The sequence below is a fragment of the Lemur catta genome, chromosome 14, assembly GCF_020740605.2.
Source record: "Lemur catta isolate mLemCat1 chromosome 14, mLemCat1.pri, whole genome shotgun sequence".
Classification (NCBI taxonomy): Eukaryota; Metazoa; Chordata; class Mammalia; order Primates; family Lemuridae; genus Lemur; species Lemur catta.
The window spans coordinates 3,531,274-3,544,035 of record NC_059141.1 but is presented as its reverse complement, the minus strand read 5'-3'; the positions used below and the strand labels follow the sequence as shown (position 1 = coordinate 3,544,035).

At 49.2% G+C, this 12,762-nt stretch overlaps 1 protein-coding gene across 3 annotated transcripts in view; it reads left to right on the top strand.

Moving 5' to 3' along the window:
- The window catches only part of PTPRE (protein tyrosine phosphatase receptor type E), a 75,987-nt gene extending 68,209 nt beyond the window's left edge, over nt 1-7,778 (top strand). For all 3 annotated transcript variants that reach the window (XM_045569368.1, XM_045569369.1, XM_045569370.1), the window contains 4 exons: nt 542-667; nt 1,586-1,752; nt 3,387-3,522; nt 7,451-7,778. In XM_045569368.1, the coding sequence (XP_045425324.1) occupies nt 542-667; nt 1,586-1,752; nt 3,387-3,522; nt 7,451-7,525 (504 nt within the window). In that variant the 3' untranslated portion in view covers nt 7,526-7,778. The remainder of the gene's footprint in view (nt 1-541; nt 668-1,585; nt 1,753-3,386; nt 3,523-7,450) is intronic.
- The last annotated feature ends 4,984 nt before the right edge of the window (nt 7,779-12,762 follow it).

The following is a 12,762-nucleotide window of genomic DNA, read 5'->3' as shown; positions in this document are numbered from 1 at the left end:
TTCAATTTTTCTGTGTCATGGTTGGTTAGCTCTTTGGGGGTCTTGCTTTATAAATCTTTGTATACCTTAAAGTGAAAAAGTATTTTCTTCTTCCAAGGGCTTCATAGTTTTGTTTTTGGCCTTAAGTCTTAACCCATCTTGGTTCATTTTTATTAAGGTTCAAGACTACTACATATGGTAGTGCAGGTTGTACACTGCCCAATTCTAGACGGAGCTGGGGCATTCATATCAGCCCAGGTAGGGTTTGAGTCAGAGATCCAATTTCACTTTTCTCAGATATAAAAACAACTTTTCCTGCTCCATCTGTTGAATAATCTCTTTTTTTAATCATGTGGCGAAGTTCCAAATACATGTGTCTGTTTCTGGGCTCTATGCTGTTCCCTTGATCAACAGGCGTTCACAGGCAGTCATATTCATATGCTATTTTTTTGGTCAAATTAAATACATTAAATGATTTCAAAGCAATTCTGCATCATAGAGTCAAAACTGCTAGCAGCAAATTATTTATTACAAGACTTAAAATTTTATTTTATCTCTGAAGGATAAATGCTACCAATATTGGCCAACAGAGGGCTCAGTTACTCATGGAGATATAACAATTGAAATCAAGAGCGACACCCTTTCTGAAGCCATCAGCATACGAGACTTCTTGGTCACGTTCAGTCAGGTACTATTGCCGTAACTCCTTCAACTCTTATAGACCTAATGAACCACCACCATCACTCGGGGTTCTGCTTGTCACTGTACCAGAATGTGGCTCTGCACCTGTCATGCTCCTCTAGAGTCCCAGGTGACTATGAATGTCCCCTGGGTTTAATACAGAGCCATGTTATCCGGTGGCAGGTCTCTTGTAAAATGCACACCTCCACAGCCACCTGCCTCCTTGCTGGGGGTCGAGGACGGCAGGGCAGAGAGGTGACTTCGAGGGGTGTCCTCTGTACTTCACTGCTTCCTGCTCCTGTCTGGGGAGAATGACATTAGCCGGGGCAGGAGGCACAAAGGGGACAAATGAAGCCACAGAGGCCTCTCAGTGCCCCCGTCCAGGTGCTTTCTCAGAGCCCCCAGCTGTCCCTATTCCCACTGGGGCCTGGGCTCTGCTCACACTCTCTCCCTGGCAAAGAACGAGAACTCCAGGTCAATTGCGGGTAGCATGACTCGCCTGTGGGACTTGGTTCTGAGCTCAAGGTGGTCAGCACAGCAAAGTGCGCTTGCCCAGAGACTTGTTCTCCTCCGCGCCGGCAACAGAACAGCCTGGTCCACTAACTAGACTCATCTCCAGCCTCTGATGGGGAACACGGCGCTCCGGCTTCTTGGAAAAGATGATTGACTTCCCTCAAGCAGAGCTGCAAAGGATCCCTTGAAGGGGGGAGGGGCTTTTGGGACACCAGGGGACATACTCTGGATGTCTTGCTCCCCACTCAGAAGGAAACAGCAAACTGCTGGCCTCTGCTTTAGGGCGAGCACAACAAACAACCTTCAGGCCACCCAGGGAGGGCTCCACACCTCCGCCGATCCCTGCAAGGGGAGGGCGGTGGGCTTGGGACTCTCTCTGGGGGCAGCATTGAGATGCCCCTTCCTCCCGCAGCCGCTGGCCCGCCAGGAGGAGCAGGTCCGCGTAGTGCGCCAGTTCCACTTCCACGGCTGGCCCGAGATCGGGATCCCGGCGGAGGGCAAAGGCATGATCGACCTCATCGCGGCCGTGCAGAAGCAGCAGCAGCAGACGGGCAACCACCCCATCACCGTGCACTGCAGGTGAGCGCCGGGCCTCCGGGCTGGGGGCTCAGGCCACACACCCCACCATCGCTGTGTATTTTCTGGACTCTTACCTTCCCTTACACACACGCATAACTGCACATAGATGCATAAATGTCATCTTATCATACATGCATTTTGGAGGGAGGAGTTAGGAAGCGACTCATACACACATTTCCATGTGCTTTTGAAGTCATGAAAAATTACCAAGCAAAGCTCAGATGAATGCGACCAGGTACTTCAAGTGGCTCGTGTTCATTGTGGAAGACCACTGTGGTTCTGGCCACAGTGCCCACCGCCGCCCGCTAGCCCTCTCCTTGGGCTGGGGGAGCGAGGGGCCAGGCGGGGAGCCACGCTGGCTCCCAAGTCAGGCCCAAGGTCAGAGGGACGCAGCCACGGACACCCCTAGGGACAGTCGAGCCCCCAGTGAAGACTCGGCATGCAGCATATGAGGGTGGGAGAGTGAATATGGCCGAGTCTCAGACCCACCCACTCGCCCCTCTGCACCTGTGTAGACCTGGGTCTGCCCTGGACACCCTTGCTAGGCTCTTCCAAGCGGCAGTGTGGGGTGTTCTCATTCTTGAGTGGTGCTCGTTTGCTCCAAGACTGCAACTCTGTTTCTTTTCTCACACCTTGGCTTGAGGTCTTTGTGGCTGCCGTCTACCCTGCCCACTGCCCACCCCTTGCAGCCACGGAGCCGGGCTTAGGCCGTCAGGGGCTCTCCGCATCTGGAACCGCCTGGCGCACTCCTGGCCTGGCCAGCAGGTGGAGCGCACACCTCGGTTTTCAGTTGCCGGTGTCGTCCGAGAAGTCATTTAGAATAAACTAGAAAGGAGTTCCTGCTCTGCCTCCGCAAACCCAGGCTGTGGGTTTAGCAGGTGTGGGGCACTGGGGGTGCAAAGGTGAACAAAAACCCACCTGTGGGAAGGCAGTGTGGGGACAAGCCACTCAGCAGGACGGGAGCCTTAGAATAAACCCACACAGGACATTCTGGGGCCCAGAGGGCAGCCAACCCTCCTCCTCTAGCCCTGCTCACTTAGGCTCCCCTGAGCGGGCCTGGGCTCTGCTCACAAGGGGGTTTGTCAAGCAAATGGTCATCTTCAGCAGAGGTCACTGAAATCGTCATTGCTGGGAAGTGTCAACTGTCTGACTGTTCCCAGCAGTCAGTGCCCTCTTATCCCCTAAATCCCGCCTTGCAGCATCACCCGTTTCAGAAGACAGGCTCTCCTTACCGTGCCAGGGTCACCCCTCCCTAGACCTGAACCGAGCGGGTTTGCGCTTCTGACAGGTTCCCAGGTGATACTGGCGTGGCTGGTCCAGGGACCACACTTTGAGAACCACTGGTCTACACAAGGAGAGGGGCCATGGCTCCCCTCACTTAACACGCGTAAGTGGTCCTGACCCATGTTGTGACCTGTCCGTCTGCTGTAATCAGGAAAGTGTTTCAGGAATTTCGTGTTTGCTGAGTCTTGCTCAGAAGCTAAGCGACACACAGTGATGGTTACAAACCCAGTCAAAGTCTAACCGTTTGCAGTGATCCTGGCTGCAATGCTGACGTGCAGGGGTTGGGGTGAGCTGTCCACTTCCCCCGAGTGCAAGCTTCATTATCTGCATTAAGCGCTTTTTCTCCACAGCGCTGGAGCTGGGCGGACAGGTACCTTCATAGCCCTCAGCAACATTTTGGAACGAGTAAAAGCAGAGGGACTGTTAGATGTGTTTCAAGCTGTGAAGAGTTTACGACTTCAGAGACCACATATGGTGCAAACCCTGGTAAGAATCTGAATGACGAGGGTGTTACAGAAGAGTGAGGATGGTTTCATGTCGTATTTGATGTATGTTTCATTAGAGGAGCTCAAGTGTATGGGGAGGTGGGAAGGTCCCAAGGAGAAGAGTCGCTGCCACTTTTCACGGTAAAGCCGTCCTTCCACGGGTCGCTGACTAGGGTCTGTCCTCTGGGCGAGACTCGGGAGGAGGGGTGGTCCGCACATTTCAACGACTAAGACCACCGGTGCTGATGGTGTGAGCTTCTGTGTCAAAGTGAACTATTCTACGAAATTCTAATGTACATTTAAAAATGCCCTGTTATCAAGTTCAAAAGTGGCACTGACGTTTAAAATAATGGTACTTGTGATTTTCGGTTTTATACTGTTGCATCTGGTCTGTTGTCCTTGGCGGGGTCTCACTCAACCTCCAGACACTGCCGAAGGGGCTTGCGGGATCCCAGGTACCCTGCCCTGTGCGTTCTCTTTCATCGTGGGGAGCCGCACTTTCTGGTTTCCAGAAGAGATCCCTCCTCACCAAATTTGACAATGGCTCATGCTAAACCAGCGAGTACCACTTTAAAGGCTGTTACAACTCCTTGTTTTCCCCAAAGCTTCCTATTTAGGACCTGTCTTCCCAGGTTGCTCCTTCTCCACGCTGGCACAGTCCCGGCTCCAGCAGCCCCGTGCACAGAAAGGCGGGCAGGAGGCCCTTCCGTGACCTCCCGTCACAACCGAGCACCCAGCTCGGGAGAGCCAAGGGCAGGCGGGGCTGGCCTGTAGTCCCCTCCCCTGGCCAAACGTCAGACTCACCTGGGGGACGTTCACCCTCCTCCCGTCGTTCAGGCTGCCCTTCAAACCAGATAGGTGGAATCTCTGGGGTGGGACCCAGACACCCACATATTTAGAGCCCCCGAATGGTCCCACGGTGAATACAGGCTTGGGAGCCACGAGGCTCAGGGGGAATCGTGGCCTGCTGGCTCCCCACCAGCTGTGGCCGAGGTGGCAGCCTGGATGGCTGGAAACAGCCGAAGGAAAGGCACCCGGAAAGCTCTCTCGAGTCATGGAGCTCCGGTCCCAGCACTGGCATCCTCGCTAGGCCCCAGGGAGATGCTGAGAGGCTGATCGGTGCCTCCTAAACGGGCACGCCCGCCCCTGACAGCCCGGGCGCATCACAAGCTAGAACAACTGTGGGCGTGGAAAAACTGGCACACCACACCACAAGAGGTGTTTCAGACCAAAATAGCATGATAATTAATAAAAACTTAATAGGAACCCCCTCAAAGAGAAATCAAAGAGAAATAATGATGAACCAGACTGTTCGGTTTCTTCCCTGCTTTAATTCGACGGCAGGTGTCCCCAGGCAGCGTTAATAGGTTAATAGCATTAGCCCCACCTGGCCAGCCGTGCGGTGTAAAAGATACGCCACGTGGTGCCTTGGAAGCGGCAGCTGTGGCGATCGTCCCAGCTTCAGAGCTGGACTTGCTCGTGGCTCTGTGAACTTGGACAAGCTCCTTCCACTTTCTGGGCTTCAGTTCCTTTCTGTGGACATGGGGTTGACGCTTCTGCCTTTACAGTCACTGTGCAAAATTTGCTTTCAGTACGCCTGGGGCTCCACAGTGCTGGCCCCAGGGCGGCGCCCAGCAAACCACAGCCAAGGGCATCTCCGAGCAGCAGCAGACGGCGCTTCCTTGGTTTTCTGGGGGCTCGCAGCTCTCGGTAGCTTGCCTAGTCTGGCTGCCATGTCTGAGTTCCAAGAGCGTCTAGCACGCAGGTGCCCTCCGGTCTCAGCTCTGCTCTTCCTGGCCCTGGCTTCTCTCTCCACGCTCCCGTCCTGGGAAGCTGCCCTCAGATATTCTCTGGCTTTCTTGCCTGGTGACAGCTTGAAGGAGCACTTTGTAACCTGACTTTTAAAGTCAGCATCCAGCCCACGCCCGGCCCATAGCAAGTGCTCCAAAGCAAGCGGTGAATTAGCAAACAAACGAGGGAGAAGTTAGTCGTTGAGTAGTAACTGTCAGGTGTCGGTGCTGTGGAATCAGGTGTTTACAGACACCTTTCTCGTCTCATCCTCACCATACGCTGGTGGCCACTTCTGTGCACAGAAGTGTCCTGCAGGCACCTCCACCTGGGACGGCTGCGTGGCCTGCCCGAGATCCTCAGGCACTGTGTCAGCATGAGATTCTAACTCGTTCTGTCTGACGCCAGAACCGAAGGGCTTAGCGATGGCTCCATGCTGCCAGACCTAACATCTGGCAGGGGTGTTACGGCAGGAGCCGCAGTGGGCGAAGCCATGCCTGCTTACGTGCAGGCTGACTCTCCCTGCAGGCGGGCTCACGCACCAACTTCTAACTGCTGACCACTCAGGGCAGACCTGCTTCCAGCATCCCCGATGGCCTTTAGTCAGACCTGGCGTTTGTTCCAAAGGCCACAAGTGCATTTGTTTTCCCTGAGCCTTGTGGCTTGGTCAGGAATGTCTGTCTGTGGCCTGTGTCATCCAAGCACACTTCCCAATACGCTTTATCGATCACTGGCCACCAGTCACAGGTGCTCAAGACAACACTGGCTGGCCAGCACTTAGCTCGTGTGTTCCCTGTGACCACAGCGAGTGGGTAATGACTATCTCTGCGTCCCTCCCAGACTGGAGCCGGCTTGACATTCAGCCACTGTAGCTTTAGACAGAAGAAGCTGGAGAAGTGGAGTCAAAAGCCAGTTTGTGCATGTAACACTTTATGAGGGTCATGGGAACACTTATTCCTCTAAAGAGAGCCTGTATTTTTAAGAATTCCCTCTAGAAATTCATGTTCCTTTTCCTTGTGAGGGTTGGCTGATCAGGTGGGAAGTTCCAGAAGTGAGGACCCCTGCAATCTGGTTCTCCCAAAAACTTCATGCAAAGTCAGGACCACCTTTTCTTTCTCTGGAAAACCCAGCTCCACCCCATCCCGCCAGACTGAGAGCTGCGGAAGGGCTGAGCTAGCTAATGTCTGGCACCTGCCAGCCTAAAAGGCTTCAGACGTTCGTTCCCTGTGTGCTGAGAAGCAGCAGAGGATACCGTATTGGAAAGAAGAGGGGTGGGTGCTGAGGACAGTGCTTGGCCTTTCAGGCCTCCCGAGTCCGTCTCCTGGTCCCACGCTCACAGGTCCCACTCAAGGGTCTGCAAGTAACCAGACCCTTCCATGTGAGAGGCAGGTGAGCTGCCATCAGCTGTGACTGGAGCCCTGGGGGTCCCTCCCCTGCCCATTGTCCATTACGCCCACCTGGTTTTCCGAAGACCCACAGTTGGCTCTTCCAGTTTGGCAATAGTCACTTTCTCTGCCTGTTTCATTTCTCCCCATCAAGAGCCCGTCATTGATGGTGCCACCGGCACCACCCAGCAGCCACCCGTTAACTCGCTGACCTGGCTGTGTCCCTCATGGGGCTGCAGGAGGAAAACAGGTGGACAGGTGCGAAAGCATTTTAATGAGATAAATGCCCCATGTAACTGTAAGGCATTATTCTTTCGACCTGTAGTAAAATGTATACAAAACATTGTCCCTTTTGTGGAGTAAATTTAGACTTAAAATAATCTGGATTTTCATTTTATTTAACTTTGATTACTTTTTGTTGCATTATGAAGTTTATCTGGCAATGTTAGTACTCCTCTTTTTTTTTTCAGTTCAACAATAGTTGTTTTCTAGTTAAATGAAAACTAAAGACATTTTACTCAGACCATTCTAAAATACACTACTCTGAAACTAAACATTGATATTTTCTACGTAGGAAAACAGCTTTATTTGGAAATTTTCATGTGCCTAAATTATGTAACAGAAGCTGATGTGCATAAAGGTATCCAGTATTGTAATAAATAGATTTATTTATGTCTTTTTTGTTAGTGTTTCTCCTAAGTTAATCAAATATATTTTTTGAAATATGATTTTAATGTACTCTTGTTTTTCTTTCAGGAACAGTATGAATTCTGCTACAAAGTGGTACAAGATTTTATTGATATATTTTCTGATTATGCTAATTTCAAATGAAGATTCCTGCCTTAAAATATTTTTTAATTTAATGGTCAGTATATTTTGTAAAAATCATGTTAATTTATTTCACAGTTGACATTAATATCCTTCCTAATTTCTTTGTATATATTTTGTTATGCCTTCAAGGCCACCTACTATAAAGTTATTAAATCTTAAATACCCCTTTTGAAAATTGGAATAATGTATTAAGGTGAAATAATATACCATAAAATATATATTTCTGCTAATATCAGTAAATATCTTAACTTTTCATCACATTCATGCTATCTAATTTCACACGTTCAGCACCTCTAGACGCTCTAAATCTTAATGTGCCCGTGCGTTGCCCCAGTACTAAACACATGCTCATTGTTAAGGAAACAGCCGAGGACTCAGAAGTCATTTGAAAGTTCTCTTTCCTAACACTGATTGATAACTCTGAAGAGCAGCATTTCTCGAAAGCAAACTGTTTGTGAAGATACTATGTAAAAATGGACTTTTGTAAAGTCCTCGGTCACCACGCATGAGGTTTATCTTCACATTATAAAGATCCACGAAGATTTTGCACCTAAACCCAGGTCTAGAACACATTAGAGTAGTTGGTGACTACATAATAATATTTAACAATGTGTTTATTCAAGACCATGTCTACACCATGGTGGCTGGATGAGAAGAGAAGTAAATGCTATGTCATCCGGTTGGCCCACGGCCTTGGGTACACCAACACCAGCCACCAGAGCTGCACTCCACAAACCATTTGTCCATCTGTCTGTCTGTCTGACCCGGATAACCCTCAGAGGATCCAACCAGCTTTTTCTCCCACTCTCCCTCCCTTTGTGGCACTGCTGCCCGTGCCGGTCCTGAGCTATGCTTGGAGGCTCGATACAAAACCACCTCCCATCCAAACGTCTGAATAAAGCCAAGCGTCTTACGTACACACAATCGAGGAGCACACATTGGGGTAGAAACAGTAGAATAACCACGAGTGATTACACTTTAAATGTTCTGAGAAGCATTTTGGTATTTAAAAATTTCTTGTACAAAGCTAAGGTTGTTTATAAGAAAAGAAACGTTGAAATCTAGATTTATACAGTTTTTTATAGTCCCACTCCTCCATGTTAAATAAAAGAAAAAGAAAGAGAAATCCTTACTCTAAAGGCTAACTTATTTTTGGATGGAAATACTACTGAGACCTTTGACACTGGATAAATAATGATCCCACTGCCAGATAGGATTGGCTTATGGGGCACAAGAAGGGCAGGGGGCATGAATGTAGAAACATTTAATTTAATGCCAGTTATCTCTCTATGGCCATTAGGTACCTAGCAGATGAGCACAATATAGATAAGAGGACATCTGGTCTACCTTACTCAAAGCATTTAATGTGTGCATTTTTGGTACATTTTTGCTTTTTAAAAGAGATATATAGATTTAAAGGCCTTATCTGACATTTCCATGGACAACTGATTGCACCTCCTGTTTCAGTGTTTATCCTCTTTTCAATGATAGCGTGTGCAAATGCAGCCCTGGGATAGTTATCGTTCTAGTCGTAGGTCACAGGTAATCAAGCCTGCTCCACGACTCAGAGCCGCAGCCAAGGGCGAGTCGGTGCCCCACAGGAAGGGTGAACCACACTTTGTGACTGCCGTGTCACCACCAGTTGCATCCCTGGGCTGCACACGCTGAAGTTCAGCATCCTCTCTCCTGCCGTGCGGCGACTAAGCATAGAGGTGGAAGAGGACAATGGAAGGAGCTTTTTGATGCTCGGCGATTGGTCCCCTTTGTTCTCATTGTTAAAATCCCAAACCCAAAAGCCTTTCTTTGACTAAAGGAGAAGAGAGGGAAAGAAGCTTTTCTCAGTGCCGAGCCCTAGAAACAGAGACAGCTTGTGGTGCTGAAGGGGACATTACGCTGCTGATTTATTTGAGAGTTCACAGTCAACATTGAGGGGCACAGGCTTTGGTCCCAGTTCAGGAGCCCTTCGTCGGGATCCCTGAAGCCCTTTCGTGGTCTAACTGGCATCTCTTGTATCAAGAAGTACCTTTAAGGTAGACCGTTTTGGGGTGTCCTCAGGAAAGTGCCTGCTTACGTGCCGTCCTGCCAGCTTGGCCCGTCCCAGATGTCCACCGCAAGGTTTCTGCCTTGTTCCCAACCCGTTCTCATTCCAGAAACAAGGCAGAAGCCACTCTCCCTGGGATGCAGGACCTGCCCCTCCCCAGTCTGGGGCAACACCTGCCCTTCAGAGGGGCCTGGGCAGAGGCCAGGTTCAGACGGTCTCCTGGGGCTAACTGGGTGCAGAGGGGATCCGTGTCTTCTCTGTGCAGCCTGGAAAGTTCATCTCTTCTTCCCTTCAGTCAAAGAAAGTCCCTTGTACAGAACAAAACAGCCCACTGTGGACAACATCACTGTTCCTCTCACGTCTTTGTGTGTTGCATGCCGTTGCATCAAATGCCAAATAGCGATTAGAAGATGACCGTTCTGATCCATATGCTTTCTCGGTCACTGTGTGACTGACTTTGGGGTTTCTCTCCATGTGCTACATGAACGAAGAATGCATACCAGTGTTTTAAAAGGTATTTTTATGTGTTTTTAAAAACTTTTTTAAATGAGCCCGACACCTGTGTTTCAGCACTTGGAGACATGCCCATGTTATTTTTTTAAATGTATGATTACTGATACTTCTTTATTTGTCTAACTAAGTTGTGTTTAATTTATGTGCAGTCTTTATAATATATGTATGTATGACAGTTTCAACTATATTTTCTTTTGTTACATTTATAATTTGATCTTGCTCTGATTATAATGCCAGTGAATGTTGCTGAATTCTTTGTATATGCAAACTGCAAGATCTAAACCACTCTGATGCAAGGATAAACCTTTACTTTGACTACGAGCCTGTGTCTCTCTGCCTTCATGTCCCTTCATTTCACTACTGTGCCTGACGTCCTTTCAGATGTGACGTGCATTGGGAGGTGAGAATGGTTTGCACAGATGATTTGTTTTAACTCCCACCTGGCACAGAAACAGCCCCTAAGATGTGGGTGGGCGCAGTGGCCAGCGGGCTGGCGGGTCTCAGCCGGTCTGCATGACGCACAGAGGAACAGCGCCCCCTCCAGGCAGCCCACGTTCTTCCTCAGGCCCAAATAGGACCCTAAGCCTAACCCCACCCCCAACCCAGAGTTTCCGAGGAAGATGACTTCACACTTTGAAGTCCACAGCAAGGTGGAATCAGAAAACATTGCCTTTCTTCTTAAATTCTAAAACCTGACTAGGCCTCCCCTTGAGCACCCTTTTCCTGTGCTTCCAGGAAGAGGGAGTTAACATACATTGTCCTGTTTTTCCCACTAAGAGCAATTAAAAACCCTGGACACTATATATAAAACAAACATTAAAAGACTCTGAAATGTGGAGAGAAGAGGGCAGACCAGTGAGGGACCTCAGGAACAGAGGAATGACATGGTAGTGAGTTCCCTGGGAGGACAGGGGCAGGAGGAGTGTATTTTTATTTTTACTTTTTGCCTCATACGCCCCAGACTTGCATCTAAAGAAGCCAGCAACCCAGAGACACTAATGGGCACAGACCTAAAAGAGCCCTGATAACAGCCTGTTCTCAACAGCCAAAGATGCAGGAAAGGGCAGCTTAGCAAGGCAGAGAACTTGTAGATAGTCATCGCTCTGCTCCAGCCAAACAGCATAGAAAAACCCTGGCCCTAGGCCTCCCCTCACCTCCACCAGCAGCAGCTGAGTGAAGAGTCCAGACTTCCGGACTCAAGGAGCCTCATCCCCTCCTTCCCCACTGGGACGGTACTGGAGAAGACACACAGGCAGTCAGGACATTGACCCCCACTGCATGGTAATGCACACCCTGCCTCCCCCCAGCATGGGAAGTGGAGGCGCCCCGGGGAGCCCGGACTTCCACACCCACTGGGTGGTAACAAGGTTCCCTTCCTCTGCCCCTTCCCATGGGGCTGGTGTCAGAGGAGGCCTAGTGGAGATTCAGGGCTGTCACCACCACGCAGAGGTAGCAAGATCCTTCTCCCCCCATGGTGTTGGGGTCAGTAGTGAGGCCCTCCTGCCATATCCAGCCAGGGGGCATTAGTGGGGGCCTGGTGGGGACCCAGAGCTCCCACCCTACTCAGCAGTAACAAGAACCACCCTCTCTCCTCCACCTCAAGGGCCAATGGAAGCCACACCAGAAACTGAGCTCCCACCTACACCCAGTGTAATGAATGCGGCTGTGCCCCTCCCTCCCCATCTGTTTGAAATACCAGGAAGTCAGCAAAAGCAGGTTTAAGTAAGATTCCGCATCTCATAACATTATACCCCAAATGCCTAGCTTTTAATAAAAAATGACTCATCATACCAAGAACCAGAAAACTCTCAAACAGACTGAGAAAACAAAATCATTAGATGCCCACATCAGGATGACAGAGATGTTAGAATTATCTGACCAAGATCTTAAAGCAGCCAAAGTAAAAACACTTCAACAAGAAATTACAAACATGCTTAAAACAAAGGAAGAAATAATATCAGCAAAGAAATACAAAGTATCAGCAAAGAAGATACAAAGAAGAACCAAATGGAAATTCTTGCACTGGAAAATAAAATAATTGAAATAAAAAGTTCAGAATGGAGAGGACAGAGGAAAGAATTAGCAAACTGAAGGACAGAAATTAACCGATCTAAACATGGGAGAGAAAAATACACTGGGGGAGAAAGAAGAACACAGGTAGAATTAGCATGATCCAGCAATCCCACTTCTGGGTATATTTTCAAAGGGATCGACAGCAGGGGCTTGAAGAGACACTTGTACATCGAAGTTCATAACGACACTACTCATAATAGCCAAAAGGTGGCAGCAGCACAAGGGTCCACTGACAGGTGACTGGATAAACAGTATGTGGGATACACGCCCAACAGAATCTTATCCAGCCTTAAAAAGGAAGTTTTCACACATTCTACAACGTGGATTAACCTTGAGGGTGTCATGCTAGGTGATATAAGCCAGTCGCAAAGGGAAAAATACTGTATGATTCCGCTCAGTGAGGTGTCTACATAGCCCATCTCATAGAACAGAGAGTAGAATGGTGGGGCCGGGGGCTGAGGGGAGGGGAGATGAGGAGTTAGTGTTTAATGGATACAGAGTTTCACTTTGAGAAGATGAAAAAAGTTCTGGAAATGGTTGGTGGTGATGGTTACACACAATGTGAATGTACTTAATTCCCCAGAACTATACACTTAAAAACGGTTAACAT